Below are 10,309 nucleotides of genomic sequence, written 5' to 3'. Positions count from 1 at the left end.
AAAGTAAGAAGTGACTCACGTAACTACTTCTGGTAAGACACGTGACGCTGATCTAAGCTTATAACTAAAAGTTGCAATGTCACGGTTTTGTGCATCTGCTGTTACGTTTGTGACAATTTAATCTTCGTTGCTTGTAATCCGTAGTGGTCTTTTCCATCTTAAACCCGAATTTTTTCTTATATGATTCAGTTGTTACGTCTTTTCTGTTTGTCTAACTAAACAAACTATAATCTTATGATTTCATCTTCACTAACGATTTTTCGCGTTAAAATCTACAAACAGCGAGCAGCACCCTCTTAAATCTCCTTAATGACATATATTCGTTAATTTATCTCAACTCATTTAGCTACGGAGTATACGTCGAAATAAACTGTAATAAATTAAGAACAATTGCATACACCTTAATAATAAATTACTAATATTAAGCAATTATATCATTGGAGCACATAATTTTATTATAAAATTTAAGCTTTTTCACGTCGTTGTTTGAATAATTTCGAAAAAAGGGAATTCCTTGAAGAACCAACCAAAGCGGCATGCTTTTTTCAAATGCAAAACGCAGCAAATATAAAAAAGTCTGAAGACCAAGCTGACACGGGCAGAGCTCCATGGTACATCTTGTGACGCTAGTGCATCACTCAAAAACAAGCGCATAAGCAGATACATTTATTCATAACCCGGAGAAGGTCAATGCATTTAGCTTTGCTTTCCTCTTGGTAACATAATGCGATGCTTAACCAGCAGAAAAATTATCACTGTGTTCATTCCTAAGTAAGTTTACCCCCTTCTCGACTCCGAGATGACGATGACCGTTCCTTTTTGCAGCCGCTACAAATGAAAAGGGGCGTCTACTTGTAATTAAATCAGTATAACCCGAAACAGTCACTCACATAGTGCTATTATGAAAGTCTTCGCATAATGTAAGGTTATTTTACACTAGTCGTTCTTCGAGACGCCAAAAACAAACCGCCAATTTATATGTGAATTAGTTTTTCATTTATCATCTTGTATCTATTCAGTATTTTCAGTAGATGTAACGAAGTCATGAGGGTCTAACAACTGTCTGTACTTGTGTTTATTCATGGAACTATATCGAGCTTGGCTGGGATTAATGTTGCCCTGAGATCAACTGGTAATCATCATATGTCAAGGGAATCATTTTACGGGATTAATGCTTACTCAAGTATAAGGAATCTCGTTATCATAGAAGGGAGCGGCGGAGATGAGATCGGTAAACATGGAGTCCAAAGCAGACAAGAGTCAATGCTTTCTAATGTTTGGTCTTTCATTCAATTTGATTCTGACTTTAGGGTCACTTGGATTCACGTGCTATTCATTGCATCTATTATATTCTCGTGTGACAACAGTTGAACAGAATGTTTTACTGAGAAATCCGTCTGATCAGATTCTCAGTCGAGCGATTGTTGAACCATCTTCTTCCGAAACACATCCATGTAGCTCACGAATTAAAAAGACTTTCTGCGATAAAAGAGCTGCTGATAAAGGATCCAGATGCCGCAAATGTAGAAGCGACTGCCCTAACTCGAGTGGTGTAAATTATTTTTGTTTGCTCGTTTATCAAATATCATCTTCACAAATGCACAGAGATATTTTGAGGAGAATTTGAATTACTGGGACATATAAAGCTCATTGCTGTGAAAACCTAAGTTGACTGAAAGAGTAGAAATGCTAAACGACAGTTATGTCAGGGAAATTATTGATGACAGCTTTTTTGCGAATTATCTATAACTAAGGATTAAGCTCGTTTTAATCTGCTTCAACGAGAGCGGAACATTTGTCACGTAGTTGCTTCCTTGATGTAACACACTTTCTTAAGGGCGTCCGTGCCCTTAAATATCTTGTGACACTCACAAGTAACGCAGTTTCCGATCGACCAAAAGTTTGAATGGGTGCCATCAAGAAAGTGGTAGATGAGGCGGCGAGAATAATTTTATCTAGTTCACTTTTATAAGCGCATTTTTTTAAATCCACAACATCTTTTTAGCGGTGACTTTGGCTTAACATAGACTCAGTCGCTTAAAGAATTGACTATCATGCCAAAAACAACCATTCATACTTTTATGAAAAATAATGCGAGTTAATTTTTTCTTAAAGAAACAGAACTTGGCAATGGAAGGAGTCCAGGAGAAGAAAGTTTGTGTGGAGGGTAAGTTTCGTGTGACTTCATTTAAAGCTGATTTAAAACAGCGTTTAAAAACCACTTCTTGTAAAATTCATAAGTCAAGACTCTTGACTTATGATCACAGGAAATGTGGCGGGTATATATCAATGCGTCTTTGGGAATCATTACGTCAAATGTAATTAAATAGGTTTCTGAGAACCATGAAGCCTGTTTGTTCGGCTTGCAACAAAAGGATGAAATGGAAAGTAGGAATCTCTAGTTTCATCAGTGCTATATGGCATTTTGCTGAAAAGGAAAATAAAGCATTATGAGAAAAAGTGGAAAAAGAGGTCATCTTAAGAGGATTTTTGCGAAAAGGATAAAAATTTAAAGGTGCCATGATTTTATTTCTTTTAATAGCAACCGTATCATATATTAGCCTTCAGTTTTTGTGTGTTCCTTTCATCGGATCTTTTAGGACCTCGAGGCCCACCAGGACCACCAGGTCCTCCTGTCTTACCAGGTTCCCAGGGCCCCCCCGGGCAAATGGAAAACGGGGACGAAGAGGAACAAGAGGCCCGCCGGGTCGCCAAGGAAACCGGGATGTCCAAGGTTTGCCTGAACACCCTGGAAAGTTGGCGCAACCTAAAACAAATCGTAACGGTGGAATTCAGTTCGGCAATAAAATGTGACTTCTTAACTTATTTTAGAACGGGAGGACTTAATTTTTTTTTATTTTCTTTAACAGTTTGATCTGTGGTCACTTACAAAACATGGGACACCGTTCTCAAACAGTCCGGGCCATAACCATTTCTGGATGCTTGATGACTTCACCAACATGGATGTCGTAGTGGGACATCGAGGAAACTCACTCATTACTTTATTCGAGCCCTAGCGACTTAGTTCCCTACCCATATCCCATGAAACCTTGCAAAATTACAGAAGACAAGCAATTACACACAACAAGCAAAGAACTGATGGTGGTCGCGATGACGAGAAGGAAAAATTCAGATGAAAAGTCGGGTGGAGGTCCATGTTGCGAAGGGCTCGATCGAGGAATAACCTCTATTTAGTTGAGGTTTTCAGGTATGCAAAATTTTTTTTGATTCCTAAAAAAAATCTTTTAAAAAACTAGAATAAATTTGCTTCCAATTTGTCAAAATTCCAATCGAGTGCACGAGGTTTTTGCTCGAGTGCACGAATGTTGAAAGTCTGTTAGTGTGCAAACTACCAGACGGATTCCTTTGTTCAGATCCATCGGAGTATCGTGTAAACCATAAATTTTAACCATACGTTGTGGCCGACCAATTTAAAGTAAAAGGAAAATTATTTATCGGACCTTTATAATCCTACATTGTGAATTTCAGATCAAGCCAACAGCATGGATGAACACATTCAGTATCTCGTGACACTTTGTCGTCTTTGTGGCAGAAATCTGCCACGGACCTGGCTCAGTGCTACAAACAAAGAATCTTTTAAATTGGAACTCTGGATGAAATTTCGAATCAATGTCGATCTTGACATCAGAGAGATTCATTCAGCCAAGGCGAATGCACACTAAAAAATAATTTCAGGAAACCACGGATCTAACACATAAATGTGATTATCCAGCGAGTAAGTTCTCCTTCGGGCAAACATAAAATAAAGAGGTATTCGTTCACTGAGCTCTCACATCTTTAGGTATCGTATCCGGGAAATGTGCGATAAGAGCGGCATGAAGATGAAAATAAAGAAATCACATTGGTGGAAAGCCTTGCCGAAGTGTCTCTATTACAGCATTCCGGAAACAAAGGTTAGAGTTTAACTACACGAACTGATGAGAGTGAAATTTTCGTCTAAAACCACAAAGGACTTGTCTGTAATTGTGAAACTCGTTTAGAAACACCGCTCGTGCTTTCACATTTTGCAGTGATTACCTAAACAAACTTTCTATACAGGGTGTTCAAATCAAAGGGTAATTGTAAAGGACATATTATTGCTGACTAAAAGCTGTAGGACCGAATTTGTAGTCGTCTGAGACCTAGATTCTCCCGCGAATCGATCAATAGCGCGCAAAATACCTTGTATGATTCTCTTGCATTGAATTCGATCATGTGTATTCGTCTTAATATAGATTGTGACTACTTGATTTTATTTTATCCCACTCATGTATTTATTGGCGTTTATTTTCCAGGTATCATAATTTCAAGATCACAGCTCCACGTGGAACACCGCTTGTTATTCAAAGTGAAGACGACGACACGTATGACTCGCATGCACTGGCTTGTCTTCTTCCACGAGAAATGGAACGCATTCCAGAGGCTTTACGAGAAGTCCAGATTTTCAGCAAATCGCAGAGAAAGACATACGCTTTAGGAGATGTCAAAGGGCAGCAGATCGGCACGGTTCAGCACTTTCTAAACATACAGCTGCATGCTTTGCTTCGATGTGGAAAAATAACCAGGAATTGAAGGGTAAGTTACTGTTTTCTTGCTTTACTGTTACTTTTTCGTAAAGGCTTGCTGGACTGAAATTGATGATGTCTATTTAAAGATCGGAAAGAAGCAAGATATTGTCTTTCCTCGACCTATACTGGAGAGAAATGAAATTGTCCCGATTCCGTGATCTCACACCTCACTCGTCCCAATTGTTATCAGTGCGTGTTATTTGGTTCAACCTTATTTAATTGGTTTTCTTGTAACCCAAAATAGGGAAATCAACGGAGAACGGACAACAACATCGAGGCCAAGCTCTACCCAGAAGTTCTCCAGATACAAACAGGCTGGCGGAGGAGCTTTTATTCCTGTGACGCTCTTGGTGGAAGGACCACAGCGTTACAAAGAATTTGTGCTAGAAAGAATCCACTTTACTCTTCCAGAATGCGAGAATGTCGAGGACATGCATGTTGAATGTTTGATGATACCGAAACAAGTCTGAGTATGTTTTTTTTGTATTACTGAGATGGAGTCTTAGTTTTTTTAATAATCTCTGAAAGACAATAAAAATCTGCGATAAAATATTATAAAACATAACACGACGTTTCGACGTTTCCAGAACGTCATTATCAAGTGAAATAGAATAATAAAATCGAGTATATATATAATAAAACGGTGAATAAATTACAAGGCGTTAAAAGTTAAACAAAGAGTTTGGCCCTAATGGAATCGCTCTGGGTGTTTAAATTGGGCCTTATTGTTCTTATGTACAACATTTCATAAACAAGACAATCCCATTTCGTGCCACATTTTTTAAGCATTCTAAACTGGCTCTCATTGAGTAAGTCAATGTTCCCATGGGCATCTCTCAGGTGGCGACCAATGGCAGAGTATCGATGATCAGCAATGCGTTGAAACAAATGGCGCGTCGTATATCCGACGTAATTTGAATCACACAAATCACATTTAAAACAGTAAACAACGCTATGCTGATTTACGATGCGTGGCTTGATTTCTTTAAGCTTTAGGTCCTGCTCAAGTTTCTTACTGGTGTAGACTGGTTGTACGTCAATGCCGATTTTTGAGCTGAGATCGCGCATTTGTCTTTTGGCAATGTTCGCTGAGACTTGACCTTTGAAAGGAATACTGACTCTTAAAGTTTCATCAGATTTTGTCTTAGTATTGTATTTTAACGCCTTGTAATTTATTCACCGTTTTATTATATATATACTCGATTTTATTATTCTATTTCACTTGATAATGACGTTCTGGAAACGTCGAAACGTCGTGTTATGTTTTATAATATTTTATCGCAGATTTTTATTGTCAAATGCTTCACCAAATCTTTACTTATTCAAATCTCTGAAAGGTTAGGTTTTTCCATGATTTTTCTAAAAATGAGATTTAGATGCACTGCATTTATTAGCTACGTCATTGTATTTTTCTTCTGTTGAATAACAGCAGGATATAACTTGAATAAGCAGAGCAATCTATTAAGCAGAGAGTTTAACACGGCCTTCAATAATACACTCTATTTTCTAATCTTCGATTCCTATATCTAGCGACGACAAGAAGCTAGAAAAACTGGAATATAAAGTAAATTTTTGCGAATGTATTTTTAAACTGAATGGGTATAGAGTTGTGTTCCGTTATCGTTTAATTGTGGCATTTTTATGTCTTTTATATTTGTTGCCTGCATTTTTATGTTGAGCTCTTGTCAACTGTGGTGATCCTGGTACCCCATCAAATAGATACAAACATGGTTCACGATATTGGACTGGTGAATCTGTGTCGTTCATTTGTAATCCACAATATCACTTGACTGGTCCAGCTACTAGGACGTGTTTACCCTCTGGTAACTGGAGTGGAACACAGCCTTCATGTAAGGAATCCTATAAACTGATTTTGACAAAAATGATACTCGAGAATAATTTGTATGATAATGGCTTCGATCAATTCTTACCAAAATAAGTTAGTCTTACTGTTAAGGCTAAGCAGCAGCGTCTAATATCCATCACTAAAGAAAAGATATTTTAACAGTAAATCCCCAAAGGTTACAAATCTGATTCTGAAATGATTTTAATTCAAGGTCGGCGAATGTGCCCCGCCTTGGAAAATCCAGAGCACGGTTTTATTCATGGAAATCATTTTTGGGGAGGAGAGAATGTGTATTTCAGTTGCAAACCTGGTTATTGGCTGACTGGATCTTCAGATCGTCACTGCTCGTTGAATGGTACTTGGACTGAAGAAAAACCTAAGTGAATCGTACTTGGTAAATATGATAACAGTGATGCTTTCAAAATGTTTTGTTTGCAGTTGTGCGTCTTATCTTCCAAGTGAGATTTACGGTAAGTAACTAGAGGGTTAATTAAATAGAATAAAAAACAATCAACAAACTGACAGATGACCATACAGAAGAGGCCATTTCAATCAAAACACCAAAAATCCCATGTTGCAAAAGCTTTTGTAAAAAAATATTTATGAACAGTTACTAATAAAGTTATTATACGTAAAGAGTTAAATCTTTTGAGAAGTTCCCTTACATATACTTTCCAGAACAATATAATACAATTTTGTGTAATATAATTTTTAATTATGATATTTTAATATTAATTATAATTTTAAAATATTTTTTAGTTCTCATTAAAGGTTAATCGAGCTAACGGGCGAAAGCTCAACTATGATGAAAACTTTAAATCGAGGATGTTAAAGAATAACTTTATTTCTTCCTTACTTTAAAGAAATTATCATGGAATCAAGCATCCTCCAGAGCAATGGCTTCCTTTTCAATAATCTCAAGAAATTTTTAGAGCAAGCGGTTGGTATTAATCCGTCTTGGAAGCTGTGTTACCGCGCCTCCGTTTACGGCTGGGGAGCAAGTACATTTCACAGTGTCTGTGATGGGAAGACACACACTGTTACGTTGATCAGGAAAGGTGCATTCGTGTCTGGAGGATATACAGATATAGCTTGGGGTGAGAATATACCATAAGAATAATAGGCTTATGTTCTCTATAAGGGTGCTTAAGGAAAACTAAATTTTAAACTTTATAAACAAACGCTGAATTTTTCTCTCGAATAAGAAAGGGAAGTAGAACTTCAAGTATGCATGTGTTACATTACCTAGTCAAAATAGGAATGTCAAAATTGCTTTTGGTGTTTGTTTCTTTTTTTTCGGGCAATAAATGCGTGCAGCAGCCTGTAGGTTAACTGTACCATCTGATCGAGAGGAAATGTAGGCTGTGTAGTAGGCGCTCGGTGGGCACGCACAGTTGAAGTAGGCGTTAGGAATTACACTTGCAAAACGAACTGAAACAGCTAGAATTTCTTACAGAACAACAAGTTGTTATATTAAACCTTGCGGCATCATGAAGACGAAACAGCTAGGCTGCCATGATTTTGCGGTATGATGATGCTCTCAGCTATACTTTTTAAGTGAATGTCACATTATTCAGAGATAAAAGAGTTCATACATTTTCGTTTCTTTACCCTCGGCGACTCTAAGTTTTATTTTTCATTCAGCTTCCCGTGCTGGATACGGTTCAACCTCAAAGGCGTTTATATTTTCCTTAATCAACAAAGAAGGACTGCCGCCGTTCAAAAGCATGGTGAAACAGCCATCATACGCAATCTACAGGCACCCAAATTATGGTCCAACATTCGGCAGGGGGTGGGACATTTACATCAGCAGTCACGCCAACAGTAACACTGGTTCATACACAGACTTCGGTGAGTCCGGTGACTACTCAGTACCAAGTGGAGTGAAGAACCTATACACAATCCTGGCTGGAACTCGAAAATTTTCACCTGATGAGGTGGAGATTTTTTATCTTAACTGAGTCACAGGACATAAAGAACAGTCAATCATTACACTCAAAAACACTGGTTACTCAGCGCTGATCTAGTTAGCTTTTGAACCTATCAGTATATCTTTACGGATTTGACCCATGACTAGTCTAGCTGTGAATTTATTTGAGGATGAAAATATATGAACGTAATCTAGAAATATAGCATCTTTCAAGGAAAGAGGTGACCTGGGTAAACGCCCGATAAAGCTACAATCAAAGTACATTAAGGCATACCCCTTAGTGCCGGCAAATGTGTCTCTTAGAGTACTATAAGTCAGGTCTAGTTGCATATAATTTCCTGCTTAATGAAAAGCATCAGTTGTCACCTGACGCAGAATAGTGTATAATAGTTCGCGCTTTGTCGAGTTTTCATTAAGTATTGACACAGATTATACAAATTCAACTACCTCGAATCCAAACTACATAATTTTCCTGAGAGTAATACTTTGATTTGGTGCGTAGTGAAACAAGAGAGGTGATATGCAGCCAGGAGTATTAAAAAAATAAAAAAATAAATAAAAAGAGCAGCCAACATCGTGGCAACCATTGTTATTAAAATGCATTTCTTGCTTACTTAATCAGTATCATTTTAGTTTCTCTCAGATATTGATAGAGAAGGTTATCTTTGAAGGTTATAAAAGCAGGGATTAAACAATAATACTTTAGAACTTATAATAATTTTGTCACAAAATTTAAAAGGTGCAATTTCTAATCTATAGCTGTACTGCAATTTTGTCCGAAAGGAAGGCCATTTATTGGACTTTTCAAAAATTCCACTCTTCAAAAGCCCAGGATGCTTTGTAAGAGTAGCGGTCGATTTTACAATAAAGAACGTGAAGGAAAACAGGGCCAATAACCATCCAACCTTAATGACAAATAATCATAGATGGAGAGGGGCATCGGGGTCTATTAGAAACCGCAAAATCATAGAAAAAATAATCCAAAACCGCCAAAAAAAAATTGGATCCAAACCGAAAACCGCGTCCAAAACCGTCAAAACCGATGAATTTTCACATACCAGTTATCAAAACTTTAGTCGATCAGATATAGTGGTGACAAGTAGAGCATACAGAGGTTTAGCGGCTATTCAAAGTCAGTGGTTGTGCATAATCGCCGTTCAAGAAGGAAAAAACTGAAAACCACATCGGATACCAAATCCGAAAACTTATTAGTGTTTTTAAGAAAACCGGAAACCAAGTGCTTTAAACTGAAACTCTTTAACCGCAATGAACACCAATCCGAAACACTGAAGTTTTTTGGGACAAAAACCGAAAAACTTATCTAAAAAATAGCCAAAACCGAAAATATGAATGGCCTTCCATACGTAATTTACAATTGTCGTTAAGTGCCGCCAAAATGCTGGACTTCTAAGTATCCGTTAAAAACCCCAACTATTAAGCGTTTCAAAATGCACGAAACTGGTATCTAAATGTACAATTGTAAAGTGTCTTTAAAATGGTCTTTTGAAATGTTCGTAAATTTAAGTGTTCGTAAATTTCCCGTATGTCAAGTGTACATAAATTCTCCACTGTTGAAACTTCCCAAATCCTTTACACCCTACATTCTGGTAAATAAATTAAATAAAAAAACAAACAAACAGATGACGAAATGGAAAATGACTGAAAAAATGTAAAATGTTTAAAGTTCATTAATTAATTTTACCAATTCTAAAATAAACATTACCACCTTTCAGGCATTGCAAATAAAAAAAATGTCATTTTCCATTCGTCACTTAGACCTCCTTTTCACTATTAATTTCTTTTATTGCGTTGACCCCTCTCTATTTACCAATTTGTATATGTACTTTTTTTTTACCGATTTAGTAAGTTGCAAATGACAATTGAATTCTAACATTACATAACGGAACGTTCTCGCAAATCAATCAAAAAAGATCTACAATATCAATTTATTTGTTGACTAAGATC

General features: G+C 37.0%; 3 protein-coding genes across 4 annotated transcripts; 2 read left to right on the top strand and 1 right to left on the bottom strand.

Moving 5' to 3' along the window:
- Nucleotides 1-1,188: 1,188 nt before the first annotated feature.
- On the top strand, nucleotides 1,189-4,949 carry LOC149053311 (uncharacterized). 2 transcript variants are annotated; one of them, XM_089190341.1, is made up of 6 exons: nucleotides 1,189-1,552; nucleotides 2,116-2,167; nucleotides 2,601-3,208; nucleotides 3,803-3,914; nucleotides 4,296-4,575; nucleotides 4,813-4,949. In XM_089190341.1, the coding sequence occupies exons 1-3, from the start codon at nucleotides 1,223-1,225 to the stop codon at nucleotides 2,873-2,875; spliced, it is 657 nt and encodes a 218-aa protein (XP_089046467.1). In that variant the 5' UTR covers nucleotides 1,189-1,222; the 3' UTR covers nucleotides 2,876-3,208; nucleotides 3,803-3,914; nucleotides 4,296-4,575; nucleotides 4,813-4,949. The 2 variants fall into 2 exon arrangements, with proteins under 2 accessions (XP_089046467.1, XP_089046470.1); XM_089190344.1 differs by lacking the exons at nucleotides 3,803-3,914; nucleotides 4,296-4,575; nucleotides 4,813-4,949 and adding an exon at nucleotides 3,490-3,528.
- Nucleotides 4,950-5,222: 273 nt separating this feature from the next.
- Nucleotides 5,223-6,335, bottom strand: LOC149053310 (uncharacterized). The gene is made up of 2 exons (XM_089182747.1): nucleotides 6,276-6,335; nucleotides 5,223-5,732 (listed from the first exon to the last, which is right to left on the bottom strand). The coding sequence occupies exons 1-2, from the start codon at nucleotides 6,333-6,335 to the stop codon at nucleotides 5,238-5,240; spliced, it is 555 nt and encodes a 184-aa protein (XP_089038873.1). The 3' UTR covers nucleotides 5,223-5,237.
- Nucleotides 5,738-9,021, top strand: LOC149053309 (uncharacterized). Its single transcript, XM_089190374.1, has 4 exons — nucleotides 5,738-6,418; nucleotides 6,626-6,808; nucleotides 7,278-7,511; nucleotides 8,059-9,021. Exons 3-4 carry the CDS (start codon nucleotides 7,286-7,288, stop codon nucleotides 8,373-8,375), a joined length of 543 nt encoding a protein of 180 aa, XP_089046500.1. The 5' UTR covers nucleotides 5,738-6,418; nucleotides 6,626-6,808; nucleotides 7,278-7,285; the 3' UTR covers nucleotides 8,376-9,021.
- The last annotated feature ends 1,288 nt before the right edge of the window (nucleotides 9,022-10,309 follow it).

The sequence above is a fragment of the Pocillopora damicornis genome, chromosome 1 (genome assembly GCF_964200805.1).
Source record: "Pocillopora damicornis chromosome 1, jaPocDami1.2, whole genome shotgun sequence".
In the NCBI taxonomy this organism is placed as follows: Eukaryota; Metazoa; Cnidaria; class Anthozoa; order Scleractinia; family Pocilloporidae; genus Pocillopora; species Pocillopora damicornis.
Note: the sequence above shows the minus strand (reverse complement) of the source record. Positions and strands in the feature narration are given on the sequence as shown.

Excerpts from the sequence above, each read along its gene's own strand:
- LOC149053309 (XM_089190374.1), top strand. The coding sequence starts at position 7,286 with ATGGAATCAAGCATCCTCCAGAGCAATGGCTTCCTTTTCAATAATCTC. Across the intron at positions 7,512-8,058 it reads ATATACAGATATAGCTTGGG|CTTCCCGTGCTGGATACGGT; the intron begins GTGAGAATATAC and ends TTTTTCATTCAG.
- LOC149053311 (XM_089190341.1), top strand. The coding sequence starts at position 1,223 with ATGAGATCGGTAAACATGGAGTCCAAAGCAGACAAGAGTCAATGCTTT. Across the intron at positions 1,553-2,115 it reads ACTGCCCTAACTCGAGTGGT|AAACAGAACTTGGCAATGGA; the intron begins GTAAATTATTTT and ends TTTTTCTTAAAG. Across the intron at positions 2,168-2,600 it reads GAAGAAAGTTTGTGTGGAGG|GACCTCGAGGCCCACCAGGA; the intron begins GTAAGTTTCGTG and ends CGGATCTTTTAG.
- LOC149053310 (XM_089182747.1), bottom strand. The coding sequence starts at position 6,335 with ATGAACGACACAGATTCACCAGTCCAATATCGTGAACCATGTTTGTAT. Across the intron at positions 5,733-6,275 it reads GTTTGTATCTATTTGATGGG|GCGTTAAAATACAATACTAA; the intron begins GTACCAGGATCA and ends ATAAATTACAAG.